Source organism: Rhizopus delemar, genomic scaffold (assembly GCF_000149305.1).
Source record: "Rhizopus delemar RA 99-880 supercont3.4 genomic scaffold, whole genome shotgun sequence".
Taxonomy (NCBI): Eukaryota; Fungi; Mucoromycota; class Mucoromycetes; order Mucorales; family Rhizopodaceae; genus Rhizopus; species Rhizopus delemar.
This window is the reverse complement of record NW_027137830.1, coordinates 2,060,593-2,080,803: the sequence shown is the minus strand read 5'-3', so window position 1 is coordinate 2,080,803 and position 20,211 is coordinate 2,060,593. Positions and strand designations below refer to the sequence as shown.

Below are 20,211 nucleotides of genomic sequence, written 5' to 3'. Positions count from 1 at the left end.
AACAATCTTTAGTTGCATGCACTCTCTCTCTTTTTTTTTTTTTGTTAGTGTAGAGTGTAAATTTAAAATTTGTCTGTGACACAAACTCTTTTTCCACATGGATTAATATGCATCATTGTTTCCGGTCTTTTTACTCCCCCCCTTTCAATTATTGACAAAAAAAGCCCATCGTTCAAGGGGTAGGGGAGGGGTGTATGAAGAGGTACCCGAACAAGGGGGTTAAGAAACTTGTTTATGCATTTGGAAGGAGTAAGCAAACCGCATGATATATTGACCCCGCCTCCTTTTCTATTACCGTTTGTAAATGTCAAAAAAATTTTAATAAACAACAAATTGTTTAGCAGACAACAATCGATGCATTTTAAAAAGAGTGGGGTCATAAATAAGAGTCTTTTCATATCATGTTGTCAATCATAAACAAATAACATCCTCAAGACTTGAATCCTCATTTATTCATCGTATGATGTCTTGTCAACTTTTAATCTTGTGAAAGATGAGTTTTATACACAAATAAAAATGAGTTTTATTAAACTGGGTTGAATAGAAATCATTCATCATTGAATTTTATGATCAGACTCATTCTTTATACCTTTTTGAAACCATGTCCGTCTAGACAGTCGCATAAAAGATTCAGAAAACTAGATTTCCATATTTGTCCAAATATCTTTCTTTTTTTATTGACAGAATATTTAATAATTCTCTTACAAATGTTATCAATCAAAGCATTTTTATTCATCATTTTTTTATTATTATTATTCAATTGCTTTATTATTAAGGGGTTAAAGCATTATCAAAAAAAAAGTGACCATCAAAAGAATTGCATGCTTCTTGTGTATCAAATGACTCGCTTTGTTCTAATTGATTTTAATGCATCAACTATTTACATCATTCAATCTATTATCTGCACTAAAGGATATAGTAGCTATTTTTCACAGAAAATTAAAGATATCCTTTAGAATCCAAGACTGTTTTTATCATAACTCTATCTTTGATCAATCCAACTAGCATCTTTTTTTTTTTTCATCATCCCAAACCAACTTTTAGAAAGAACTCGAGTATTATTATTATTATTATTTTGACACTTCAGTAGACATACATTCATAATGCATAAATTTGCTTATATTATATCACACACACTCCTTCTTCTCCCTTATCTTCTTTTTAAAGTATAGATTATCAATTGGTTAAAAAGAAAAGTTGAATTACCATTACTGCATTTCTTCTCGTCACTCCTTCTCCTTTCTTTCCCCCCCTCCCTACTCCCCTTTTTTTCTTTTGAATTCATCAGATTTTATTGTTTACAACTTGCTATATAAGCTCAAATTAAGTCAATCAGTGACCCAGTGATATCTTTTAATATCAAAATAGTATGTGTAGATGCACACTTTCATATTCTTTAGGCTAGTTTTCATAATAAAAAAGTGTAATCAAAAAAAATAAAACACGGTCAATCAATAAAGAATCTAACCATTTAAATTAAAAGAGTCATCTTTGCCCAAAAAAAAAGGACTTTTTATTACTTTTCAGTGGAAATAAATCATTGAATACGCATTTTTCTCAATCAAACCCATCAAAACTGTACTCGTCTATGCTCAACCCTTCAAAGAGATCAGTCTATCTACTGAACATAAAGCTTCCCAAGACGCATCGAGACATTGTATCTTGAGCTGAATGAAAAAGAATGACATCAGCAAAGGAGGTGAGAGCAAGACTCAAGTCGGACTGCTTTTCACTCTAATTGCATCTCAATGTTTATCGTCTTTGTCTCGACTCACAGTACATTCGCTTTGCATGATGGCTATCTCCTGTCAACATACCGGCCTATCCTAGATTGGATTGCTTTTATTCAAAGTGACATCATATACTCTTCTTTCTTTATCATCACCTAGACTATTGATTCATTCCATCTCCAAATACCACACAATCAACTCTTTTGTCATCAGTGTATCAGCACGCGATCATCCTATTCTTTACTAAAAAAAAAATAATGACGCAATCCAATTTCAATTTGTTTGTTTGGAATTACAAGCTCATGTCTAGGGTTCTATTTATTTATCGCTGTACAACATGATAGCCTAGGAAGCAGTACGACAGTCGCCCTCTATTGTGAAGACTGAAAATGGATAAAAGTACAAGATCGCAGTGAGAGAGAGTTCACTGTACTTTTTTATTTTTGAACTTCTGCAATCAAGAATGCAATTTGTTCTGCCACATCCGAAAGTCTTTCTTGCTCTGAACTTCCTCCTCCAAAATGGCCTCTATCCAAATCCATCTTGAGCAGGGTCACGCTATGAGCATAAGCAGAGGGGGTAAAATATCGCATTCTGGCCACGAATTTGAGAGGCTGCCAGTAAGTCACCCGCTGATCTTTCATTCCTCCAGTGACAAACAGGGATGGCAGTACGTTGTTGTCTTTAAATAACTCGTCAGAAATATTCTCGTAAGGAGAATAAGAGGCGATTAACTTGTAAGCATCAGGATCTTTGGTAGGATTACCCCACTCGGGATACTCTATCTGAGTCAGGGGCAAATCTGGATTCAGCATAGAAGAAAGTGGATCCACAAAGGGAACGCGAAGAACCAGGGCTTTGAATAAATCAGGTCGCATATGTAACATGCCGCCTAATCATCTTGTTAAAGAAATAGAATACATCGAATGGATCTTTACCAACTAAAAGACCACCTGCACTTGTCCCCATGGCCGCTAACCGATCGGGTGCTGTCAAATTGATATCGATCAAATGTTCTGCTACAGAAATGAAGTCCTTGAAACTATTCATCTTTTTATCCAACTTTCCATCTTCGTACCAATCTCTGCCAAGCTCGCTTCCTCCTCTGAAAGAGTGTCAAACATCCTGATTCATTCCCCAAACACATCCTCTGCTTACCTGACATGTGCGAGCGCAATAACCCATCCTCTTTCTATCAGAGGGAAATGCTCTACACGAAATTCGATGTCTGTGGATGTTCCGTATGCACCATACGATCGCATCAATACTGGATTCCTTTGATAAAAAAATCAGTGACATACCCTTCCTACCCTTTCCACTTACTTTCCACTGAGTTCCATGTCTTTTTTGTGTATTAAAGTAACCGGTATCTGTTTTCCATCATGCGATTTCGCATGTAATTGTGTACATGTAAATTTATATCGATCAAACTCTAATTGAAAAAAAAAAGATTGAAATCAAAAACATGTCTTATGTTAGGTCTTTACTTTGAATCGTCTGAGTACGAATAGGTGTCAATTTTCTTGAAGACATGTCATAATCATAGGTTGCTTCGTGTGTAAAAGGTGATATGATCGAGAATCGAAATTGTTCAGTATCGAAATCCAAATTCGTACCAGGCTGAATCACACAAAACTTTTCTGGTAAATCCACCTCATGTATCGTCTTGGTACGTAAATCATAACATAAAATGACTGGCAAGCAATCTCGTCGACCATAAATAACCGCATGGTTCTATACAGCAACTATCAATCATTGTCGTTTCCCCTCTTTTTTTTTACATACCTGAAACAAGTCAACATCTTCTATTTTTTCAGTAGGCTTCATTGTAATCAGATTGTTCCATACGGTTTTGTCTGTGGCACAATCAAGTACTTCTACCAGTTTAAAATTCTTGGCATTATCAGCATTGGTCAAAATATAAAATCTATCCTACAAAAGAAGCCTAGGTGAATAAACAAAAGACGATGTCATGATTGGATCTTACATGATGGTGATCGACATAGTATTCAAGTCCTATCTCACGAGGTCTAATTAATTGTATTTCAGGCAATTGGCCATTCGTATAATCGTGTTCAGAATCAATGACACGCACTTCGGATGAAGAAAGTGAATTGGCATTGATCGTGACATATTTCTAAAGTAAGATGAGCATAAAAAAGGATAATCGAGAGATCTGTTTACATTGTCTTTTGTACTCGTTATATCAACAAAAACAGTATCATCAAGCTCCTCAAACACCAACACATCTTCTGATTGATCCGTTCCAATCGTATGAGCATACACCTTCATCAAAGGTTAATATCACTTTACCGTTTGCCCTAAAAGATTCAACCTACTCGATAAGGTCTTAGCTGAGAATTAGGAACGGTGTAATAGACTGTCTTGTTATTGGCCCACACGAAATTGAAAACATTTTCCAAGATTTCATTCTAGTCAACATCAATCAACAACCGTTTCCTTTGACCATACTCTTTTGAACTTTACCTCCCAATCCTCTCTATCTTCCAAATCTTTAAAATGCAACTCACCATATTCCATACCCTCTCTTTCTGTATTATAGGCAAATACAGTATGATCAGGTGACAGTAATACTTTTCTAATCGACATATTCAATGATCTCAGAAATCCTGCATTCAACAAAACTTGCTTTACAAAAAAAAAAAAATTAATATGGCCTTTCCATCCCAAATCCTCTAAATACCTCAGGCGCATCTCTTCCTTCACCTAGCTTCTTTCTTAAATAGATCATGCCATAGCTTGAGGCTGTTGAGTAATATTCGTACCCTTTTGCTACCGTCTTTAAAGGTGGCAGCATGTTTGGTAAATAAAGTCTTTTTTTCATCTCTTGCAAAACGACTTTATGCAGAAATTTATGCTGGCGAAAGAACTGACGTGTATAACTAGAGAACCAGGCTTAGTTTATCTTTTTATGAAGGTTTTCATGTACACTTACTTGTTTTCTGATTTGATATAGGAAGATATACTCTAAATCTCTGCCATAAGTAAATTCTAGTCTAAAGAGAAATAAAAACTTTGAAGGGGCTTACTGGATCGGTTGGATTTTCCATCCAAGAGAATTGGTCTTTTCGAGTTATTCCATGATGGGTTTGTATGTCTTCGATTACTTTAGATCTAGGCGGTTTTGGGATATTTCTAGTTCTGTACAGTCAGATTCTGCTCGAAAGAATTGTATACTTTTATTATTTGTACTTTGAAAGTAACTGTCGAAAAGAAAAGAATTGCCTCGATTGCTGACAAACAAGAATCCTTGTGTGTTGATGTTAGCCCGGTGAATTTCTTTTGCTTTGGTTCTTTTAATGATTTTGTACCGTCTGTGGTGCCCAACATGAGCTGATAGAACAAGCATGTGTCAAAACTGGAAAGTACCGTACTGTGTTTTAGACCAGCCTCCAAAGAAAAGTGAACTCTGTGACCGTCGAACTCGACCCAAAGCAGAACAGAATTACAACCAGCGACAAGCACTCACTTTGTTATGTCTCAATCAACCAAGGTAGATTAGGAAACAAAGCAAAGAGGATATCAAGCTATCGTGTTTTCAAGTCAACGAGATATTGAGAAAGGGTAAAATTCAATCGAGCACGTTACCGTGTTCTGTCCCAGAGGATATCGCTCGTCTCACCTTTACACCAGTCCATGTTCAAAGATCAAGAGGCCCACTTGGACTCTTTCTAGACAATTCATTGATCTTAATGCAATGGATCCACATGGTCAACAAGCAATTTTGTATTTCTACTGGGTTCAATCTCTATTAGCAAATCAAGTGCAAAATTAGATGAACCAGGTCGACCTACAAAGAAGCTTCAGGATAGACTTTGGTTCTATACATGTAGTTCAGTAAATTGAACTGTGAACGTTGGCGGTATTGTTGTAATGAATTCATACGCTTTCTCATTAAACTAGGAAGAAATAAATATTGTATATACATCTTGCTTTTATTGTACAAAGATATAAAAAGGGTATATAATTAGTTCATTAACAAAATAAAAAAAGAGATGAATAATAGGAGTTAAGCGTAAACGTCTACACCAGACCAATTGGCAGTAGCAAGTGGGCATTGATCCACTGAATCAGCATTATTACCCCACCAAGCAGGAAATTTGATTTCTGTATTCTGAAAAGCAAAGAAGATGACAATAGCACAGATAGCAACACCAGAATCCAATGCGGCAGAAAGGACATAGTTGTATTTCTTCCACCATGCATTTGCCCTTCTCTTGATGACATAATTAAATACAAATCCAATGAATGCCCAAACGGGTGCGACATTCGTAGGTGCAGGAGGATAAGGTGCGGGACCCAACATGAAGACAGGAATACTCACATGGCGAACCCATGAGTCGGGGTATTTTTTCTTCAAAAGATAGAATGGGATCGGAAGTAAAAAGCCACCGAGTAAGAAGAAGGCGATACCAAAGTAAAGTGAGGATGGAGCAAAGAATCGGCCAGGTCCGATGAGTCCCCAGATGACGGAGGAGGCACCAAAGAGTCCGGCATTAGGACACGTCCATGGGTAGGCGGCTTTTGTACAGATTTCGGGAATAGAATTCATCAAATAGTTGGTGGTGCCAAGGGAAACAAAGGAGGCAATGATGGTACCAACGACTTGAAACGCAAACATTTCACGAGGAGGAATCTTCATGTAGTGACCTAATTTTAAGTCTTGTGCAAACAAAAGGGCTTGACGCACTGTGATATAGCCATAGGTCTTGAAGATCATATTACCGATCGGGTGACCGGGACGAATGGCACCATAGACCCATTCGGTGATCATTGAAATCGTAGGAGACTGTGAAGTAATGGCGGTAATGATACCAATAGGAAGTAACCAGACAAAAGCAAGGACAACAGCCACAATCAAGGCCCACCAAGGCATATCAGATGGCCAGTGAACGATGGTAGCAAAGCTAAGACCAAGAGCGATAACAAACAACACAACATACCAGTAGTCGGGTACCTCTTTATAATTGTCCATCAATCTGGCATGAATATCATCGTCCCCTTGACGAGCACTCTTCAAACGCCTCCAGATATCTTTACCATTATATAAAACCGTATGCGTAATGATCGCACCCAAAGCAGCCAAGCCTTGTCCATAACAAATAGCAAAGAAGCCAGTGATACGGATTGGTGAATATTCTTCATAGGCGGTTTCGTTCAAGTATTGTTCAGGTGTAAGAACACGAGTACGGTTGAAGACCTGGCCATAGATATCGTATTGGTGTGTGTTATACAATGGAAATTTCTTGCTTTCCCAAGAATCAGTATAATAAATGATAGGGACTAGAATCCAAATGAAAAAGACAAAGCCGGCGAGCATATTTGCCTGAACAACCCAAGGGATAGCAAGAGGGCTAGGGTACCAAGCAGCCAATTGACTCCAATCAAGGGTAAAACTACCGATGCCGAGACCATTGACACCACTGCCGATTTGTGAAACAAGTACAGAATCTTTCTTGATCCAGCAAATCCAAGAGATGGATGTCAAGATCGGAATAATGTAACCAGGGAAGAAATACCAGCAAAAGGAAGCAGTGAAAGCAATCATAAAGAACTTGTTACGGCTCAATTTCAATCCAGGTGTTACAGCCTCAGCATCAGCAACCTCTTTAGGAACCTCTTTATGAAGTGTATGGAAAAGAGTGGCATTCACCAGATTGATGGGCCAGACCATAGAAGCAGGACGTACAAGGAAACGACGCAAGACACCAGCAAAGCCGAAACCCAATAAGCTTGTTGTCAGCACGAGCAAGATACCTCCACCGAAACCCCAATCTTGATTGTAATACAGCTTTTGAACAACAATGATATCAATAGCATCAAATGAAGTAGCAGCAGCATTAGCCATCACAGTGATCAACACATGTTCTTTTACATTAAATGGACATGGGTTTAAATTAAGCTTGAAGAAACCAAAAGGGATCTCATAATTCGGAAGAAGTTTTTCAGACAACTTTCCAGCCGGGAAAGCAAGCAATTGAACAACAATAACTTTAATTGTCAATGGATTTGCTCTGAACCAAAAAAACTAGAATGACATGTCAATATCATCATACGTCTTTCAAAAAAAAAATTTTGTCTTAATTACCTGATTTGTAAATGATATAGCAGCAGAGAATATAATTCCCCAAATCCAAGCTCTAAATGTTGCAGTAGGTAACGTAGGATCATCTGTTGGTGGAATACTTGCTCTGACTTCTTCGATAGGAGAATCCTCAATTGACAGATGGTCGTCTATCTTTGCTCTTTCCAATGACAAATCATCATTTTTGTCTTTACTATCAATTGATGACGGTAGATCAGTCTTGAAGACCATGATTTGATTAAATAAAGTTAAATAGGCAGATCAAAAAAATAAAGGGTCCAGTGTATTTATAAGAATTAAAAACAACTTGTAAACATTAATAATGAACTGAACTTTTTTTTTTTTTTATCCAATCAGAAATACTCTGTTGCTATTCACTGCCCTAAGCACGCCATCATTTACGAATAGGCGTACACTATTTTTGAATATTATTGAATTTCAGCAAGTATATTTTTCTTACGTAATTCATTGATCGCACCATGACAATGGTAGCTTTGGATAGATCTGTGCATTAGGTTTTGTATTCATTTATCTTTTTCTAGGAACGATTTTATTCACAAGTATGGGTTTGATGACTGCTGAATATTGAATTGAGTGCAATAAAATGACTATCCTTTCTATCGTAACTCAGCAGATGTGTAACGTGTGCCGGAGTTGTAGGTATTGACATTTACATTTAATGGTTCATGTTGTATTCCATTCAAGACATGTAAAGTACAAAGGTCACAAAAGTAAGCTTTGTAGCCCGGAAAGTCTCAGATTTTAATTAAACCAAGAGAAACATTCGTGCGCAAAAATAAAAAATAAAAAACAATGTTACAACGATAGTCAAAAATAATAAAGAATTGCGTCTTATTTTTTATGTTACACACTGCTTGACGCGATTGTCATATTTTTTTAACAATGCTGCTCCCACGGCTGTTTAGAAGGTTTAGATTACACAACCCAAATTTGGTTAGTATCTATTCGAGACTATATCCTATATTCTATTTGCTGTTTTGTGATCTGATAAAAATAAAAAAAAAATTGTTTAGACTTATTTTTAATTGAAAAGAATTGGGGATAAATATGCTTCCTTGAAATACACAATTTCATTCTATATGTGAATTCGTTTCTTTAAATCAAGTATTAAGTCTTTTGTTATTCCTTATCCTGCTTGTGTATATATCAAAAGAAAGTGCTCACTACTCTTTAAAACAAAAACTATTTCCAAGCTAATACTCCAATTTGGCTTATTTAAATAAAAAGATAAGGCTAGGGATTAAAATGAAAACCTTTTTTTTTTCAGTGTTTCTTCTTTTCAGTGTTTTTTTTTTCTAGTTTAGAATATAATAATACAAATAAAAAAAATTGCAAGTATTTGATAAAATTAAATTATTAAAAGAGAAAATAAGAAGGTATAAAATAAAATACGTTTTCAAATAAATCGACATTTATCTTTCTATGGAGAATATCAATAGATAAGTTTTCATTTTTCGCATTCTTTATTGCATGTGTTTTGCCATTTATCAGTTTAAGTCATGGTGCGGAAATACTTTTCTATTTAAAAAATAAGTGGTTATAGAGAAAGGGAAAATTTAGAATTGGACCATCTTTACTGTTTCTCCTTCTGATTTTTCCATCAAGGAGAAGGGTTTTTTCTTTATTTTGAAAAAGGGGAAATTTGAGAAGTAAAGGATCAGCATCCCTTTGAACCTTGTTTAAAGTATAACAAATCGATGTCAACATTTTCAGCCAAAAAAAAAAATGCGATAACACGTCCTACCTGCAGAGATGAATTCTCAATGGGAAAAGAGAAAGCCAAAACAAAGAAATATCTAATGATAATATGAACAGAACAAGTGAAATTATTCTACTCTGATGAAGAAAGTGATATACTAAAAGAGTAACCAAATTATAAACAATATTTAAAGAAATATATAAAAAAAGTACTGTTGATCCAACATTTATTTTGTTGAATCGAAATTTATAACATTCATTATGCATTATACATGGCAATTTCTTTAGGGGAAAGAATGATATAAAAAAACTTGCAAGAAAAAACTACTCCCTGCAATTATTCCATGCCTCCTTTTGATACAATTTGCAAATACTTTGTTGCCTTATTTCTGATATACCCCTAAAATATCAAAGATTTTCGATAAATTGAGACTCGAGAAATAAAAACATCGAGTATTTTGACCCATTTTTCTTTTCTTATCCGTCAACATGCCTCGAATAATAAACAAACGCGATAATAATGAAGATGCTTATACAACTACATCAAGGGGTGGATCAATTCCTAACGGTTCATCTAACACTAATAATAACAATAGCAGTAATAATAATAACAGTAATAGCAATAGTAATAGAAACAATGTAAACAACCAATATAGTAACAATAACAGCAATACTAACAATGGCAACAGTAACACTAGCACTAACAATGGTTACAATAATAGCCAGACATATAGTAATGGAAATAATAATAATAACAGTTATAACGGAAACAGTAGAAATAATTACCCTGATAACAATAATGACTCTGGATATCCTAGTAATAGTAACAGTGGTGGATCTTACAATAATAATGAAAACAATAATTATTCATCAAACAGTAATAACAACATTTCACAAAATGGTAGTGGTTACAATAGCAGCAATGGTAGTAGTAGTAATAATAATAACAACTGGCCACAAACTAATAATGGATACAGTGATAACTATAATGCCATACCTCCAGCTCATTTACCGCCTACTTTTATTGAGCAAGACAACAATGGTCACCAAATGCCTATAAAGATCATTACTATCATCATTGCAACAGTATGCGGTGTAGTCCTTATTTTTGCCGTCGCTTTATTCTATTTCTGCAAGAAAAGAAGGGAAAAGAAGAAGGAAAACATGGCAAATGCTTTCTTTGAGTTTTCTGCAGATAGCTCATCTGAAAAAACGACAAAAGTAGGTCCTTTTAAAAAGAAGATACAGACATCACCAGATCCTATCTTATAATCAATTATGTCAATACGCTATTATGAGCCTTTCTCCTTTCTTTGTGCTTGGTTATGGTAATTATATATTATGAGATACTAGGATTATATGCTTTGATATGCCTTATTAATCCTACTTTACGTACTTGCAAATATTACTACTTGTTTAAAATAAAATTCAACTGTGAAAAAACTGAACCTTTTCTCACTTTTTCATTCTTTCATCTTTGTTTTTTGTGGTAACAATGCTCTCTACAGTAGTAAAAAAAGTTCTATTGAGTGATGCTAGAGTACTATTTTTATTTAATATTTGTACAATTAAAATAAAAAGAGGGCCTTTTAGAATGCTGTGAAAATATAAAGTACAGCAATGAATGATTCGACTACAGATACTGGCAACTGTTTCAGTTTTGCTATTGTAAGCATTTCTAGTGGCAAATACATTATTCTCAAGCGTTATATCGTTTTTTACGACATCCTATAGAAAGTCATCTGTTAAAGTCTATATTATTGTTGGGTTGCGTATAAAAATATTAAAATTCTAACAGACAATAGATTTTTTAAGCTTTATTTAAATCATAAAGACAGTCTATGGCACCCTTAACAACGAGAAATAGGTGCAGGAGCTTCATTTTCTGCTGTCCATAATCCAATGGTTATAAAAGAAGTATAAATCATACAACCAACACCAAATGCAATAATGGCAATATCTGCAGCTTTGCTTCTCCACGTACTAGCTACCGCCTTGTAATGAAAGAGTGGTGGAAACAAAAAGCAAAGTGGGATGCAAAAGACTGAACCAATCAGGGATACAAATTTATCAAGGTCACCAGAGCCAGCAATAGCAATAACAGCACAAAGCAAAACAGTGGCAAATCTCAACATATTCTTTTGCCACTTGACAATAGGATTGTGTTTGCCAGATCTTGAAAAGAGACTGGTTTCGACAATACGGATGGCAGGGAAGAGTTGTAAGGGAATAGACAAGCAGATGGCCAATGCATACAATCCTTGAATGGTATTCACAGTAGCACTCACAGGCAAGTTCAATAAGATGACAGTTTGTACTTGATCACCAAATGCCAAGTAAGACAAGAAGCCAATGGAGATAAACAGAGCCGTAATGAACAACATGGTCCATGATAAAACTTTAGGAAACTTTTTAGGCTCTTTCATTGACTCTGTTATGGGAATAACTATAAAAGAAAAATTAAAACATATAGAACATTGCTAGCTTTTCCTTCTTACTTAAGCCAACGCCTTCAAATGTAAACACAGCAGTACCAATAAACATAGGGAAAGAGGAAGTATTAATAATCCATTCTACGTTACCAATGCCATTTAGTGCCAATGTGAAGAAATCGTAGTAATACAAATAGACCAAGCCAACCAAGATGAAAGCATCGGCAATCAATGCAAATATTGACAATTTTTGTATTTTTCTAATGATCGCAAGAGGCACAAAAATAGCCACCTGGCCGATAATAAGGTATTCGAGAGGAATATCCGTCTGACAATGTGTAATCGCCTTGACCATGGCTTGTAAACTTTGCGCTACAAACACCATATATGCACAAACAAAACCAATCTGTCAAGCATCATTTGTATTCAAATTAAATTGGTGCACGTTTAATAAACAATAATTATTTACCTGTGATGTTGTAATGGCCACTAATACAAGCATACGCATAAAGTTACCATACAGAATGCCACCAATATCACCAAATGAGGCGGGTATCTTGTTACGTGTTTCTACTAATAATAAGAAGCAGTAAAGTGATATAGCTGAGATAAATGATAAAAAGAGTGTCGAAAAAAGTAAGCCACCGTTGTAATACCTATGATGAAAATTTCAGTATTCTCGTCTTTTTAAAAAAAATTCAAATTTGTACGCTTTGGGTAAGAACATAACACCAGTACCAATGAATGATTTCAATAATAAAAAGACCGCTTTTGCAGGAGTCGCAGTTCCTTCAACAGCATTTGCTCTTGCTTGATGTAACAAAGCCGCTCTTTCATCCAACTCTTCTTCTTCATCACTTTCCATCCCTTCCTCGTCACTTAAATCTTCACCACCAAAATGACCATAAAGTGCCAAAAAATCCACAAAGGTATGAGTAATCCAAGAAGGAGGCTTTCTACCCTTTTTTGCAGCCTTTTTGATAATAAAATGACGACGAAATCCTCCGGGATCCTTTAGGTTAACAAGAGCAGGATCGGAGGGTTCATGACGAATAACGATCACCGAACGAGATCGTTTTTTTCGAGCTAATCGTTCTTGTTCAACAGATTCTGTCCATTTATAAATATCATGTGTAATTGCACCGCCGGGTAGTTGATGAACGCTCCGAACTTCTTCTTCGTCATTGTCACTGTGTAGACTAGGATGTACAGAAGGAGGGCGAAGATGAACACCCGAAGGAGACGTGGATACCAAATGACGTTTTACAGCTTTGGCTACTTCTTCATCATCCACCGTCAAGTTGTCTCCAAAAGGTGATTGAGGTCTACTTTGATCGTGTGGATGTGTACTGCCATATGTTCTATGGGAGCGTATACTTCTTGCAGGAGAGGTTCCCAAATAAGAAGGAATCGAGGATCCTAATTTTGCAGTTGAACTAGAGTGATTAAAAGAGCTAGCAATATTCCTTTCATCTAAAAAATGGGTATCATTGTCTCTTTTAGCATTGACAGGCAAGGGACTAGACATTTATTTTTTATATAAAAAATAACAAAAAAAAAAAAAAATAGAAAAGTAAAAGAAAAAAAGATCGGCGGAGAAGGGAAGGTGAATTGTGTACAAATCTTTAAATGACGGAGTTCTACAACACTTTTGAACAAAATTCTCGAGTTTAATTTGTTATGGGAGAAGGGAGATCAAACCATATTTGTTTAATTAAATTTATTCCCGAAGAAAATTATCTTTGCTTTATTCTTCTTTACTGAATATGTAAAGAGTTTCAACAAAACTATGTCATGATGTCTACAGCAACAGTAAAACAAAAAATATGTATATTTAAGCTATCAAAGTCAAAAGTCAATGATGAGTATTCTATACGTAGCTTTGATAAACACAACATACAACTAAAAAAGACTATTTAGCTGAAGGAACAGATAGGCACTTGATGAATTGAAAGGAGTTTGGTACAGTTTGACTTGCTAGTAAAATAAGATGGCGCTCGAACCAATCGAAGAAAGCCAAGAAAAAAAAGGAGGATTCTTTTGACGCTTTTGAGACCTAACTTTCGCGTTACTGGCATTTGAGAGAAAGATGCAACATAGAACAGCAGTTGTCATAATATTCGTAAACTTTATTAGCAAAACGACCAAAAGGCCAAAAGCATAGTAAATGAAGCAGCCATTTACTCATCCTAATTAATAAAGAAATAAAGGACTTCAAACCTGAAACAAGGGGAACTTTTAATTCAATGAGACACTTAAAATAATTATCACAGCAGGAAAAATTGAAGGCACGATGCAGTAGAGTGCAAATGTTCAACTATTTTTGGAAGTGTTCAACCCAAACAACTTTGTCCCGTCCCAAATGAATTTGGAAAAACAATGAGCCCTGAGTAGTACATTATCAGCAGCCGTAGTAAATCAATGGCTTTTACTTTAGTGTTACAATCTTCTACCAATAAACTGGTAAAAAGACCTGTTTAATGAAAGTCTTTAGTTTTTTGCTTGATGAGTGAAGAGATGAAGATAAGGTTAAATAAAACATGGTTGTGATTGATACAAATTTCTTTTAATGTTTTACTCAAGGCATCAAATGAAATACTTTTAATTATCAGGAAGTATCAAAGAGTATTTGTAAAAAGATCAATGGACCGTTTGAACTGCAAAAATAGATAAATAAATAATGTTTATTCAAGACACACATACAACAATCAACACACACGTCTATTTATATTCATTTGATTACTTTAATTACATTTACTTGGGATGAAATTACATGTAAAAAAAAATATCTTGTGGCAAAACATTAAATTTTCTGGTTTGTTTAACGTAAACAGACATTTATTGACTGGCAAGTTTGAGTATTAAGTTTCAAAAGTAAGCATTACATTCTTTGATGTTTAAAACTTTATCTTAAAATAATTTTTCTTCAAATGAAAAACAACAAGAAAAAAACATGTTTAAAGATCCATTCTTCTTTAAAATGTAAATAAATATTTTTAAACAGTTTGCTGCATTTTTACGCGTTATAAAAAAGCCAAAAATATGTATTTATACTGAGCAGTAACCTAGCCTTTCTCTTTCTTATTTCTTTTTAGTTTTAATTTCATAAACACATTCATTTCTTTATGGCACAGGAGCAAATTTACCGCCAATCCAACAATAGTCCAAAACACATTGACTTGTCATATGATACCTATCCTTCTATACAAGTCTATCACTCCACACCACACATTTCTCCTCTCTCTGTTTCTTCTACCCCACTTTTTACTCCCATTGACGATACCGATCTGTCATACAGCAATCTCTCTACTGCTTTCCATGAAACCGATTTAAACCACCAGATTATTATGGAGAAAAAAGAGCTGAGCAAGGACTCCCCCATTTCGCTGGTTGAAATGCTTTGTCACTTTCCTGATTTGCCTTCTTTTATATCTCATGCTGAATTTCCTAACTTTTTGCGCTTATGGTTTGATTTCCAAACGCATATTACAAAAAAACCAGGTCAAAGACAGATAGCCCAAGCTTGGATAAGAAATTCCCTAAATGAAATTCATCGAATCATGCTCTCTATCGCAAGCACTCGTCCTGATACAGCATATGATCCAGAGGCTGTGCCTTGTTCTATGTTTTTAGCTTTTCGTCAATTGAAAGATCATTTGGAAGCAATGTACCAAATGTTTCAAATAGTTGAAGATGATTGTGTTTGGCTCAATCAACATTCATTGGAGACAAGTAGTCCTTTAGTGGACATGACAGCAAAAGTCAAGCAAAATATTGACCAGTTTAGGTTGGACTCTCATGAATTACCTATTTTTGGAGACAGCTCGTTATTTATAGATGATATTCATGAAAATCTAACCGAACAAGTTTTAGAAGCTTATTTTTTATTGGCTTCCTCTTCAACTCATTCTACGGAGAGCACGACTTGTTTAGAGCCTGTTCAAGACGGCCATAGTCCCCTTTTTCATAATTTAAATTCAGCTGTTTATATTCCTCACCAGCTTAACCTGTCTGATTGTGATTATTCACATGTTGAACCATCCTGGATACAACCTCAAAATACTTGCTTTTGGGCTTCAGCTCCGGTGACACCTTCTGTTGAGCAGTCTCAGTGCCAACAGTTCATTTCACTCCCAACTACCCCCACGTGGACTGAAGACGGTTCTTCATTTACTGCCGAACACATCATCTCATCCTGTCCTCCAACTGATTCATGCGGCTTGTCACCAAAGGTTGAGAACGTGGAGAGATCCACAGGGGATGAAGATGAAAAGGAAAAAGAAGGGGAGGAGACGAGTGATGTGGAAGAAGAAGATGACGATGATGAATATATTGCTTCCTTTGAAGAAGAAGAAGAAGAAGTTTACAAAGACAGAACTAAGAGAAGACAAGGTCGATCATCTTTTTATGATAAACGATTTAATGGAAAAGGTGTATCAAGCCGTCAATTATCGTCAGAAAATAATCACACAAGACGAACAGCTACTTCCTATGATCCACAGACAACTCATTACCTCAAATCAATATTCTTTAATATTTACAGCAATCGAGATAAACTTACAAAAGAACAACGTAAACAAATTCAAAAAGAGACAGGGCTCAAACCACGAAATATCACTTATTGGTTTTCAAATCATAAACGTAGATTCCAAACTTCTCTTTTGGCTTTCAAAAAGACAGTAAAAGAAAGCAACGGAAAAGTTAAAAGTTATGATGACTTTTTAAAATGGAGAAAAGATCATGGCTTACCAGAAGATGTATTAGAAAATGAATAAAGGTTGTTTGTATCCATGGAAATAAATTTTCATCCAATCAAATCAATTCTTTTAAAATGCATTCAATTAGTTTGAGTGTGAATTGACGTTGTCATGTGAACGTAATCGACAGAACAATTCTCATTCATTCATTGGCTCAATCTATTTCCTAAGGAGACGAACGATAAGATTCAATAGGCGTGTACAGTAAAGAGTTTTGTTATTGGAAATAGAGTATGAACCATCATGTGTATAGCAGTTTTCTGCTTATTTAGCTTCTTTTCATATAAAGCTTTGCCTCTTCTTTACAATTACTGTTTGTTTATTTTTTTATTTGTCCCCCCTTAACTCCTTGATTTACTACTTAAAGCAAATCATTACTTCTGTCTCCTTTTTTCTTTATTTCGATTAAAATAATAATGACGATGTCTCATCTGCCACTTTTACTCAGGCTTGCTCTGGTTCCTATTGCCATGATAAGCATATACACAATTCAATTGCAAACTCAAGCTTTGAATTTATTTACCAACGAGGTTTATTCTCAATGGCTCTTTGTCTGTCTTTATATTGGTTCTGGTATCTCTTTCTTCTGGTTCATCGCTTGGAAACAGATCCAAATTCCATTAAAATTTATGTATTCATGCTTCTTTAAACCTCTTGGTGATCATGGTAATAACCAGCAAAGTCGCCTAGAGACCTTTTATCAAGATCAAGCAAAAAGTAACATAAAAATGATCATTTGGGAGTAATTCATTCATCTTTTCCTATAGTTTATGACAGTACTCGTGGCTTACTCTTGAGAGGCCGCAAAACTATGTTAAAGCTATGTGCTGCACAAATCAAGGAGCAAATTGATTCTGGCTTGGTGACCCGAAAGCCTATATGGATTGACCTTGGTGGTGGAACTGGTAAGAAATAGGTTTGTTTATCGAAAGATGACTGAACCTTTCCCTTTTTTCTGGTTAAGGTTGGAATATAGAGGTCATGAATGATTATTTTCCTATCGATCAGTTTGAAAAAGTGATCCTAGTAGATTTGACACCATCACTTTGTGAGGTAGCAATCGAAAGGTTTAAACAGAAAGGTTGGAAGAATGTGATTGTGCTTTGTCAAGACGCTTCGTCTTTTCAATTGCCTGGTTCTGAAGATACATTAGAGGGTCGTGTGGGATTGGTTACTGTCTCGTACGCATGTAAGATTATATTTCAGTAATGAATAATATTTTTCTAACGTATTATCAAGTATCTATGATGGATCATTTTTACCCAGTAGTCGACCGTATCCAATCTTTGTTATCGCCTGAGGGTATAATTGGTGTTGTGGACTTTTATGTCTCTGGTAAATCTCGTGCTCCTGCTGAAGGCTGGTCTCCTCAGCAAAACAGACAATGTAATTGGTTTACGCGTCACTTTTGGCATATCTGGTTTGAATTAGACCATATACAGTTAATCCCTGGTCGTCGCGATTATCTTGAATACAAATTTGGTACTATCAAATCTCTTAATCGCCGTAATCACTTTATTATCCCTTACTTGATTCAAATGCCCTATTACATCTGGCTAGGATGCTCAAATGCTCGTCAAGGAGACTTGTCTAGTTTAATAGAAATTTCAGAGGATACTGACAGTGTCACTAGTGGACGATCTTCTGTTATTAGTTTAGCTCGTGGTTCGTTCAGTTTTCAAAACAAACAGTGGAGACTGGATTATAACCCTCATTTGGCTTGTCATACACAGTTCAGGTCCTATATTTATGCTTTTACTTGGGAAGATCCACGGGTTGATTTAGAGTATTTGGATATATCAAATGATGACGTACTATTTCTTATTACTTCTGCCGGAGATAATGCACTCGAATACGCTCTTAAAGCACAGCCTAAAAGAATTCACTGTGTTGATATGAATCCTTGTCAAGTATGTAAAAAAGAAGTCGTGCAAAAAAGTACTAACCAGTCACCCATTATCTATTAGAACCATTTATTAGAGCTTAAACTAGCCGGTATCACTTGCTTAGAATATCAAGACTTTTGGCGAATGTTTGGTGCTGGTTTTCATCCCAAATTCTCTACTTTGTTACACGAAAAAATCTCACCGCATCTGAGTTCATACGCATTTCAGTATTGGTCTCACAATTCAAATCGTTTCGATCACAAATTTTATAAGACCGGATACTCTGGATTGGCTTTGTCTATCCTTGAATGGTGGATTCGTATGCAAGGACTGGAAGACGCTGTAAACAATATGGTATCTAGCAATACAATAGAAGAGCAAAAAATGATATGGGACAATAAGATAAGGCCAGCTATCTTTTCACCAATGATTCAAAAGGTTCTTCATAATCCTATGTTTATGTGGAATGCATTAGGAGGTAAAGTTGGTTTATTTTGTATTTTACATGTAATTAACTTGGATATTATGTAGTACCAATTAATCAAATGAATATGTTCCTGAATGAATGTACATGTCAAGAGTATATTGAAAATACACTTGATCCTATTCCATCATATAGCCTTTTTAAAAATGATCAGTACTTTTATTACCTTTGTTTAAAGCAATGCTATAGTCCTACAAGCTGTCCTTCTTATCTGACAAAGGAAGGATTCAATTTCTTAAAGGTATTTTTTTTTTTTTAAAAAAAAGGCGTTAATTATTGTGAATTAAACTAATAAACAATTCAATAGACTTCTGGCGTATTGGATGCCTTCCGTTTACATACTGAATCTATACTAGAGGCGCTCAGAAGCATGTCTAGTAACTACCTCACTCGACTTGTTGTAATGGATCATATGGATTGGTTCGATCCAAATGCATATCAGGAGTTGGAAAATGAAATAATTGAAATGAAACGTGTATTACAATCTGGAGGTCAGGTCTACTGGAGAAGTGCAGGAACAAAGCCATGGTACAATAGCTTATTCTCAAAGTATGAGTTTGTTGTTGAACCTTTATCTATTCGTCGTCCTGGATATGCTATTGATCGTGTTAACATGTATGCTAGTCTGTACAGGGCAACTAAGCCTTAAATAATTGTATAAATAAATACAGTGTGTCCACCATCATTTGGACACATGTTTGAAAATTTTAGTTGGATTCTCAAAAAAAATTCACTACTTTTTGAGCTTTATTTGGTCATCTGCTTGAAACTTATTTGTGAGAGCTATTCTACTAGAACTTCAATTTTCAAAAACTTCGGTAAAGCCTCTCATTGCAATATTTTACATTCATTTTCATGTTTTTAGCAAGGGAGCTCATGTATATCGTTGGTGCACACGAAGTTTTCCCAAGTGAGTTAATATAGTTGCAAACATCACTGTTACTTACTTTATATTACTGTTAGTATTCCCATTTGTCGTATTCAGCGCTTTTGAATATGTTAATTAATCTTTAACCAATATCCCAGCTTGCAGAAGAAATGGAATTTGATGCTTGGTTTATCAATGTTGTTATTCATCATGCCAGTTAAATCAAACG

The 20,211-nt window shown here is 35.3% G+C and overlaps 7 protein-coding genes across 7 annotated transcripts; 4 read left to right on the top strand and 3 right to left on the bottom strand.

The window, feature by feature from the left end:
* Window positions 1-2,167: 2,167 nt before the first annotated feature.
* On the bottom strand, window positions 2,168-4,022 carry RO3G_06263 (uncharacterized protein; the record flags this gene model as incomplete). Its single annotated transcript, XM_067660853.1, has 8 exons — window positions 2,168-2,622; window positions 2,669-2,772; window positions 2,889-3,005; window positions 3,054-3,072; window positions 3,218-3,464; window positions 3,516-3,662; window positions 3,718-3,867; window positions 3,915-4,022. 8 exons carry the CDS (start codon window positions 4,020-4,022, stop codon window positions 2,168-2,170), a joined length of 1,347 nt encoding a protein of 448 aa, XP_067516954.1.
* A 1,076-nt stretch (window positions 4,023-5,098) lies between these two features.
* Window positions 5,099-5,426, top strand: RO3G_06262 (uncharacterized protein; the record flags this gene model as incomplete). Its single annotated transcript, XM_067660852.1, has 3 exons — window positions 5,099-5,244; window positions 5,295-5,315; window positions 5,357-5,426. The coding sequence occupies 3 exons, from the start codon at window positions 5,099-5,101 to the stop codon at window positions 5,424-5,426; spliced, it is 237 nt and encodes a 78-aa protein (XP_067516953.1).
* A 334-nt stretch (window positions 5,427-5,760) lies between these two features.
* Window positions 5,761-8,067, bottom strand: RO3G_06261 (OPT family small oligopeptide transporter; the record flags this gene model as incomplete). The annotated part of the gene is made up of 2 exons (XM_067660851.1): window positions 5,761-7,779; window positions 7,840-8,067. 2 exons carry the CDS (start codon window positions 8,065-8,067, stop codon window positions 5,761-5,763), a joined length of 2,247 nt encoding a protein of 748 aa, XP_067516952.1.
* A 1,977-nt stretch (window positions 8,068-10,044) lies between these two features.
* RO3G_06260 (uncharacterized protein) lies at window positions 10,045-10,827 on the top strand (the record flags this gene model as incomplete). The annotated part of the gene is made up of 1 exon (XM_067660850.1): window positions 10,045-10,827. One exon carries the CDS (start codon window positions 10,045-10,047, stop codon window positions 10,825-10,827), a length of 783 nt encoding a protein of 260 aa, XP_067516951.1.
* A 578-nt stretch (window positions 10,828-11,405) lies between these two features.
* On the bottom strand, window positions 11,406-13,515 carry RO3G_06259 (uncharacterized protein; the record flags this gene model as incomplete). The annotated part of the gene is made up of 4 exons (XM_067660849.1): window positions 11,406-12,001; window positions 12,054-12,393; window positions 12,457-12,643; window positions 12,698-13,515. 4 exons carry the CDS (start codon window positions 13,513-13,515, stop codon window positions 11,406-11,408), a joined length of 1,941 nt encoding a protein of 646 aa, XP_067516950.1.
* Window positions 13,516-15,112: 1,597 nt separating this feature from the next.
* On the top strand, window positions 15,113-16,762 carry RO3G_06258 (uncharacterized protein; the record flags this gene model as incomplete). The annotated part of the gene is made up of 1 exon (XM_067660848.1): window positions 15,113-16,762. The coding sequence occupies one exon, from the start codon at window positions 15,113-15,115 to the stop codon at window positions 16,760-16,762; it is 1,650 nt and encodes a 549-aa protein (XP_067516949.1).
* A 398-nt stretch (window positions 16,763-17,160) lies between these two features.
* RO3G_06257 (uncharacterized protein) lies at window positions 17,161-19,763 on the top strand (the record flags this gene model as incomplete). Its single annotated transcript, XM_067660847.1, has 7 exons — window positions 17,161-17,410; window positions 17,512-17,649; window positions 17,721-17,933; window positions 17,984-18,654; window positions 18,712-19,108; window positions 19,162-19,355; window positions 19,422-19,763. 7 exons carry the CDS (start codon window positions 17,161-17,163, stop codon window positions 19,761-19,763), a joined length of 2,205 nt encoding a protein of 734 aa, XP_067516948.1.
* Window positions 19,764-20,211: the final 448 nt, after the last annotated feature.